A 9,152-nucleotide genomic window follows, 5' to 3' on the forward strand; every position below is an offset into this window, starting at 1 on the left:
TGCTCCTTACTGCAGAGAGCAGACCGACTCACCAGCTATGAAAAGGATGGAAACTGAGGCAACTGTGGTGCTGATGAGGATTTTCCAAGCTTGTCTATCTGATTAGAAATACTCCAGTGTGTATTTGGTTATCTACAATTCCTATCAGGAGTTTAAATACACACCTGATAAATAATCTCCCATTTTTTAGCCATAAATGGCCGAAATATCACCTTTTAATATTCTGATTTATTAGAACTGTTGTTATTTTAGGGTAGAAAAATCACAGAGCATACATAAAAAGCACAATTTGGTGTTTTTTAATTGACTTTCAAATACAATTGAATTACAACATATTGTTATATGATGTAATTAAATGTTACACTAACATATTGTTATTGGCTTGATTTTTGGCCATGTTTTGTGACACCGTTCTTCTAGCACCTCTTCTAGAGTTTGGGATCATCACCCTGTTGAAGGTCCAAGTTGCATCTAATGCTGCGTTCCAGTTGTACTTGAAACTGGAAAATTCTGACTCCCCATTTGAAAAGAAATCAACCACAACACCCTCCGAAGTCAGATTTCCCACTGGGAAACAGGAAGAAACTACTACCCCATAGACTTGCATTTCAGATTGGTTGCTATTCACATCCACAGTCATGCGATGGGGAGGAAACATGCATTTTTCAAGACACAGTAGAGCACATCCAAATCAATATAGCATGTGGCACCTGCAACTCTAAACTGAACAAGTGGTGTGTTTTTTTATGAAAAGTAACGCTTACAATAATGTTTGCATCACTATGTTAGAATTTCTACTTCTTAACTAGAACACTATTACCTCGGATATCTGCAAAACCGACACCTGAATGAAGCTTCCACCACCATGCTTGAAACTTGGTACATTATTCTTTGGTCTAAAAGTTACTTTGACTGCTCAGAATATTCTCATGATTGGGGACAAAGATCTCAATATTGGCCTTCTATGACCATAACATTTGGCCTTCTATGACCATAACATTTTTCTTCAGATGATATTTAGCTTTTTAGGTGCTCACTAGTCAGGGAAACAATGATGCTGCTGTTTCAGTATATCTTTCAGTTTATGATAGACTTCAGCCGTGATGATTTATGAGTTGTTCACAAATACAATAATCAATTTCCTTCCACCTAAGGGTTAAGGATCAAAGCTATTGAACACAAAAAAGGTTTTGTGGTAGCTACAGTGTGTATTTACAACATTTATATTCATTAAAAGTCAGATAATTCCGAATAATGATAGAAGTTTGTGCATGAAAATGCAGCAAAGGCAAAAACAGACTAAATGAAACAATAAAAAGTTTTCCCTCACCTGCTTTGGGGTTGTCTGGGTTCTTGTCTGGATGGCAGGTCAGTGCCTTCTGTCTGTAAGCTTTTTTGATCTAGTTAAAAGGAGAATACAGTAATTTCTTATTATTTCTTCATCCTTGTTGCTTTAAAAAAATTATTGCCACATTAGAAAGTTAGCTGATGTTATGTTTTCCTGCAACATTGGTATTTATAAAATTTTTGCTCCGTGTTTTTGGCTCATATACATAAAAAAATTAATAAAAAAATTATGCATAATTGATTAAAATCTGCGAGGGGCAATGGTTTCCTTTCCTGTGATTAAAAGAAGCACAGTAAATTTATCGGGATTTAGAAATTATTTAAAATCTATTCAAACATTAACATGCCAAACAAAAAAAGGTAAATTTAATGAGAGCTGATCACCAATACAGCCAAGAAAATGCTATCAATACAAATTAACTAGACAAACCAGCCAAGTAAACAAGCAAATGAATATTACAAATAAACTAATACATATAGTAAACACTAATACATATAGTAAACACAAAAGAAAAGCACTCAAAAATATAATAATTAAAATAGATTAAAAGGATTGGAATTACCAGAAGTTTATTGAGTTCTCAGAAGAAAAAGCAAATGGGATTTTGTGGGCTAATTCAGTATAATGATGCTGAATTTAAGAGGGATTATGTACGGGAAAGAGAAGAAGTCAAGGTTCTCAGGACAAGCCGACTTCAAGCAAAAGTTGAAAGGCAATGGAAAGTATGGAGCATTATAAATTTAAGTTTGAATTTTACAGCTTTTCTTCTAAATGAGTCATGGCTCTTTTTAGATGATGATAATGGGTAAACAGGGTGACTGCTTATAATGTTTTCCCTTCACTTGTCCTATTAAGGGGGGGCTTCCCATTAGACGTCTCCTCCACTGGTGAAATAAAAGAAAGCAGGAAAAGCTTCTGTGAAGACCACAGGGGCTCCGACTTTCTGCACGCAACTCCAAGAACACGTGCTCAGATATATACCGTGCATTGCATGCTAAAGATCTGCCTCGTACATTCCTTCATACATGTGAGCACAGCTTAAATACACAAATCCTAATCACACGTTCCGATGTGCCGCATGTTTTCACGTATTCCGACTCCCCGGCCCGCTCCGTCCCAACTTTCACATAAATCAATCCCCTGCCAGTACGCTACAGGCCATGAAAAAAGTGGAAGCACCTTTCTTCATGTCTGGGAAACATTTACATTTGTCTTCTGCAGTGTTTCCCTGTAGGTTATTTAGCACAACCTGACCTTTACTGTGCAAACGAAGCCCCAATGTTGACCAAACAAAGCAGAATGTGGCAACATGCGGCATTTTTAGCAACAACCTAAATGAGTCCCAGTTTTAAACACATGCAGACAGATATGGACTGTACAAAGCACAAGGCCTTAAGTTTCAATGATATCAACAGGTCTCTTCTTTTTTATTTGTCTTTACTTCAAAGTGAATATTTGCATTCAGGATGTTCAGGTACTAGGCATTATAAAAGAATACCAAGTATTTTCTGTCTGGGACAAATAATGATCCTAAAACTAAAACTGGCAGACAGATCAGTTCTGGCTCCGGTCTTTGGCTTCAGCCTGTCTCCATCTGTCTCTCCTCGCTCTTTGCTTTATAATTCCAATTATAGCTCTTTCTAAAATTTTCCAAACACTTTTAGGAAGATATGAGCAAGTTAAAAACCAAAGTCTGTGCTCTGAATGCATTCGCCACACCCTACAAAAAATAGACAGTTTCTTTTTTCCAGCAACAGAGGTAATGATTGAAGGCAATCTGTGGTCCTAAAATTTGTAAAGACTTTGAAATAAATAATTACAATTTATTCAAGACTTGTTCCATTTTCCTTTAATCACTGTCAGAAGTCTGTCTCGCAAACACATTCATTGTCTTTTGAGGTTTTTCACATTTTGTGACAGACCAACATAAAATGGGGCAGAACTCTAAAGTGGATGAAACACTACACCGTGGACCCCCACCTATTTGTGGTTCAGTATTTGTAGATTAACCCAGTTGTGGATTTTTCTGCGTAACGCAACTCTAAATTATTCATAGAAAACTTCCATAATTTACAGATTTTCCTGTAAATCGAACTAAATTATTCGAGGCAAAAACCAATTTGAGAAGCTGAAGCCTTTGGCGGTTCTTTGGGCATTTGTAAGGCAGCCAATCAAGGTGTGCCATTACTGTTTTTTATTGCTTATTTGCTGTAACCCCAAGAGGGGAAATAATGAAGAACATGTATGTTAGTTTCTGTGGAGTTGCTAAGATGGTCGCATATTAATACATAGTAAGTTATGTTTGGTATTTGAAATATTAAAATAGGCAGTTATTAGAATGTCTGGGGGTTTGATATTTATCAGCAGTGACAGATAAGCTGTTCAGAGTTGATTGCAAGATGTATGGAGATGAACATAGTGTAATCCTGACTGCAAAAGCTACAAAAGACCAGAGGCTGGGGTGCAGGTTCACCGTCCAGCAGGGCTGCAACCCAAAAGATACAGCTGGAGATATGAAGGAATGGACAAATTGAAGCATATTAATTTGTTGGAAGGGTCCAGCATCTCAAGTCTCACGACTTGAGATGCTCTCCATTCGGTCTGACTGATTTTGAGGAATTATGCAGAGAAATTGACAAAAATGCTCTGTCTAATTAGAATACCATGCATTATTTTTCTTCCACTTTATATTTTTGCTGTACTTTGTGTTTGAATCTGCTTCACCTTTTTCACACTGCAGTAACATTTAAGAAATATGTTCCTGGGTTTTGTTATCACAACACAATTGATGCTTAACTAATAAAACAAAAATGTTAATCCTTAATTTTTCCTGAGTTTATTTTCCCTTGCTAATTTGCGGAATAAACAAGGTTTTCAACACAAAATATCAATATCAATATCAATCAAAGAAAATATTTGCACATTTCTCAACATAATATTTAACATCAGCTCTAAATGTAGTAAAGAAAGCCAAAATTTTTACAATTTTAACATATTTCCAAATCATTGATTTTATTTATTTGCATTCTAAATACTTATATTTCACCATCTTTTCCTCCTCCTCCTCCCATTTCTTTTTCTCTAAAGTATAATTTCATATTTCATCAAGGCACTGTAGCTCCCATAAGTGCCAGCAGGCTTGAATACAAGACCTCATTGGCTCAAAAATCTAGAAATGAATAATCAGCTCAGACAGGATTGAATCGTCTAATACAACTTTCTTGGTCATCTTTTGGTTAGACTTTACTGATCTTTAAAAGGACAAAGAAATCCTGATAGCATGCAAACAAAACAAGAAAAATAATAATAAAAAATAAATCTTGATCATAATTTGCATTCTGCTCCTCCTCCACTGCTACTCCTTGTAACACCCCAATGTTCTAGCTTTCAAATGCGAGGAACTAAATGAAGGAAATCGCTGAACTATTTCCCACGCTCGAGTTTGTGGAAGGACAAGTCACAAGATCAAGAGAAGACAACAATCCTGCAGCAGCAAGCAGCCAACAGTAGCCAAATGGTTTGAGTCTCCACCGCACTGATTCCTCCGTACATCTTGTCCTCATTACTCGTCCCCGGTGCCAAATGATTGCTGACAAACTGCTGCTGAGTGTCCTAGCCGCATCGCAGCCACAGCAGAACCTATGAGGCTGATAAGCTGCCTCACTGCCATGGGACTCTCCCTCTTAATTGCTGTGCTCCACTATTTAGAGGCAATTATTTGCTGAAGGAAGACAGCAGCCAGAAGAAGAAGATAGCAGAGAAGAAAGAGTAATTGTGAAAGGAGTATTACTGAACAAAGGGAGGATGAGTGCAAACAGGTTTCTTGTATGAATTTCACTTTTATGACATGAAGTAAATGTCCTAAACAGAACCAAAATGATATTGTGTTAATAAAAGCAATTCTACATTTTTGTGTCAAATGTTTTAGAGAAAATTGTGTGCTTCAATATTGGTACTAGTTTTGAATCCAACGCAAATAAAAGTCTCAGGTTTATTTGCTTTATTAAACTCAGAAATGTGCATGAAAGTACATCTTTTTACTTGATTTTGACATTTCTCAGTACATTTCTGCAATACCTTTAGCTATGTAAAAGCCCCAATGAGGCAGGACAGGTTCAATAAACCATTTGGAGGAAGAATGTGGAAGGACAAATATGTTGGAGTTTCCAGAAGATAATTATGTGAAGTTCTGCAACAGTCAAGAACATCAATCTTCGTTTTTGAGCATGAGAAAACTGAAAGCATTATACTCAGTGATACTGCTCTTCTCTTGTTTTTCCACCTGATTATTGACCACTGTCCATACTTGTTTCAGTATGTAATATTTAAGGTGTCAGAGATAGTGGCAAAACAAAATTCTTGACAAGTTTTAGCCATCTTTTCAACACTGACATCCTTTTAAGTTTTAGGAACCCTGCAGAAGAGGAAAACTAAATATGTTGAGGACTATTGCAGCAAGATACTATGATGTGCAAGCAAAATAGTAAAACTTCAAGTAAAAGTCTGATACTATGAATCATTTCAGGCACAGAGAGGTTTTCTGAAATATGTCCAAAAAATGTGAAAGCATTTCATTCTGCTCTGTGAAATCAAATTATGGTAGCAATATGGAGGATAACTCTTCTTTAGTTTCGCTTGATCATTTCAGGAGGATATGCATATTTAAAAGTGTCCTTTTGAAATTGAGTATTAGTCACAGATTATATTTCCTAGCAATCTTTATCCGTTTACAAAAAACAGACAATCTATAAAAGATCTACAGTCCGTTCCACATATTCATAACCCTTGAACATTTTGGCACATTAAAGCCACAAAATTCCATGTATTCTATTGGTATTTTATGTAGTAGAACACAAAATACTGGATAATTGTGTAAGAAAGTTAAAGAATACAAACAGACAGGCTGAAATATTGGAAACGGCTTTGGATTTCTGTTCACAATTCTGTTCTGCTTGGATATTTGATTCAATATTCAGACTTTGCTCTCTTTGATATGTACAGTTTTCCTTAATCAACCTGTAGAAGTACACCCATTCTACCAGATCATTGCTGAATAAACATTTATAAAGATTTTTCTTCATAAATATAATGCAAGCTTAGCTTTAGGGTGAGAAGATCTGCAAATATCACAACTTCAGTGCAAAACTACAAAAAAAAAAAAAAAAAGAACTTAATTTCCAAGTTTTACCACACATCCTCAATCGAATTTAGGTTTGGACTTTTACTGGGCCATTCCAATATATAAATATGCTCTAATTTATCTGTTGTTTCAAATCTATTGCAGCCTGGAACAGGTTTGACCAGCTTTCTTGTCTTTCCCCACAGCATGATGCCATCATCACCATGTTTAACTGTGGGCAATGTGTGCTCATGGTGATGAACACCAGGCGTTTTCTACAACAGCACACTTCGCTGCCTTTTATGGATAGAAACACTAAAGGAAGATGTCCAATAACAGGCTTTATGGCACTCCAATGATTTAGTAAGAGGCAAACTTTAAGAAAAACCTTGTACCTTTAACTTTCATTGTGTCTATCACCATGACAGTGTGGCAATGGAGGAAAGGCTGCATGGCGACATCCAACTTTCATGGTCAGAATTTCCAGTTTAGGCATAATTGTCGCTTTATTTTCTACAAGCTTCCAAGGACAAAGAAAACACTAAATAATGTTTTATATCCTGGCTAAAAAGCTTTTTGTCCAACACATATAATACTAATTAAATTCACTGAAATGTATGGCAATATCTTGGGATTGTGGAAAAGTTTTAAGGGTGGGATTACTTTTGCAAGTCTGTATCAGGAACAGCCTTGTACAAGAACAGCTAGAATTGTGCACCTAAAAGGTCTGTCAAAGAGTAAGTTATATGAGCATGTTTTTGCTTCATGCTGCATTTCATTAGGTAAAAGGTTTATTAAAATTATAGAAGCAGAATAAACCACAAAAGCATCTGTGTGGTCCCACTTGTTGACATGTCTTTACCTTGCAATCTGCGGTAGGTACAACTCTGGTGGTTTTCCCTCCCCACTACCCGAAATCCCAGTTATTTGCAGCTGTTAAATCATAAGATTTTATAAGTTTCACTAGCTTTTCTTAAATATCAAAGAACATCACAAATTCAGCTACAGTGATGTAAGAAATGGATTTTAAAAATTAGGTTTTGCAGACATACACTCAATGCAATACTCCTGCGTCAAAGCAATATTTTACAGTCTGTAAAACACGGCTTTTACGTAATGCCTGTTTATGTGACAACCCACATAAACAGACTTTGGGATGAGCTTCTTCCCTTTCTCCCTGATTAACAGCCTGCCTAGAGAGAGATGAGGCTGCAGGCCAAACAACTGGGATAAGTGTCTGATGACATCCATCGTCACACATTTGATTGATTTTTGCGCGAGTCCTCTGATTTTATTCAGCACACGTACTCACAATCCCACTATCTCTCTGAACCATCAACAGACCGCAGAGAGTCACCGCTCTCAATTTTGGAGCTTCAGCTCTGCCCAAGCCACAACCACGGACTTCCTCAAGGATAATCCTCTGGGAATGAGAACACTTTGAAATCCAATTAAGAAATTAACTACTTCCCTTCTTTTGGCAGTAATTTTAATTCCTCCTTGTTTAGGCCGGTGGATTTTGGAGAGATGTGGCGGTGGATGGAAAAAGCGGTATTAAGGACATTGTGGTCAACTTCTCTGAGACTGTGATTAAAGTTTAAGCAAATCATGGCAAAAGAGGGAAGCTTAATGACCTAAAATTCATTCTTGAACTAATAATTTATATTATGAAGAAAAAAAGCAAGCTTATGATATGCAAGAGTGAGAAGACTTTTAAAACTTTTTTATACTCTGAGCAAAACGATGTCTATCAAATATCTGAATCACCTTAATTGCATTAGATTATCTTACTATTTGTTTTGTTTTACGATTTTATTTTCTCATATCCTAAATTTGCCAACAATTTCAACCCGTTACACGTAGAAAATACCTGCCGCGACGTCTCCATCTAGTGGCCATTCTAGATTAGTGCAGCTGCGAGGTTCAGCAGCTGGTTTGTATGTTTACAGGCTGATTCTTTAATTTTTATTTTGTCGGGTCATTCTTGAGTTAATCCCCTCATGCTGTCTGCATGACATTTATCTTAATTGGTAAGATGCACTGTAATTGTGCTATTTTTACAGCAATAAACCAAATGAATACATTCAGTCAGGCACATAAACAGAGTCTTCCTGCCTGCTTCATAGGAATACGCTTTTATAGTTTGCATTTTAAGTTGAAAATAGCAAAACCACCTTTCACATGTTTTTCATCATCTGCTAGTAGAACTGGTTTGTTTTTAAAGCTTCCTCCTTTTACGTACCTCTTTCGTTGTAGCTGAGCTCTCAATGCCGAGCAACCCATACAGGTCCATTTGTAAGATTTCCTTCGCCTTTCCAGACATTTTTACTTTGAAACAAACTAGAGCAACTATACAGAGCAAACAAAACGTTTTTAATACCGTGTACACTGATTCCGAAGTGGTAACGTTTGGCTAATTTAGCTGTTGTTTTAGTTTTTCAGGCAGCATGAGTTTGACGTCGACGACCTTTCAACCTGGATGTACTTTGCATGCTGGGAAATGTAGTTTGTTGCTAAGCAAATTCCGGGCTTGCCAGATTTTCTATTTTTTCTATTTTTATTTTTTATTTCTAAGAGTCTTAATCTTGACGGAAATTTTCGGGCTTTACTTTATCTTGTTTTATACTACATTTCATTAAAATAAGCACAGCAAATGACAGTTTCCAAGCTGCTTTGTATAAAACG

At 36.4% G+C, this 9,152-nt stretch overlaps 1 protein-coding gene across 1 annotated transcript in view; it reads right to left on the bottom strand.

Annotated features, from left to right (window-relative positions):
* dnajc17 (DnaJ (Hsp40) homolog, subfamily C, member 17) overlaps positions 1 to 8,951 on the bottom strand; it is a 42,003-nt gene extending 33,052 nt beyond the window's left edge. The window contains exons 1-2 of the mRNA XM_008399437.2: positions 8,710 to 8,951; positions 1,331 to 1,400 (exon numbers count right to left, since the gene is read on the bottom strand). Coding sequence (XP_008397659.1) covers positions 1,331 to 1,400; positions 8,710 to 8,790 — 151 coding nt within the window. The 5' untranslated portion in view covers positions 8,791 to 8,951. The remainder of the gene's footprint in view (positions 1 to 1,330; positions 1,401 to 8,709) is intronic.
* Between the last annotated feature and the right edge of the window lie 201 nt (positions 8,952 to 9,152).

Source organism: Poecilia reticulata, linkage group LG22 (assembly GCF_000633615.1).
Source record: "Poecilia reticulata strain Guanapo linkage group LG22, Guppy_female_1.0+MT, whole genome shotgun sequence".
NCBI classification, from domain to species: Eukaryota; Metazoa; Chordata; class Actinopteri; order Cyprinodontiformes; family Poeciliidae; genus Poecilia; species Poecilia reticulata.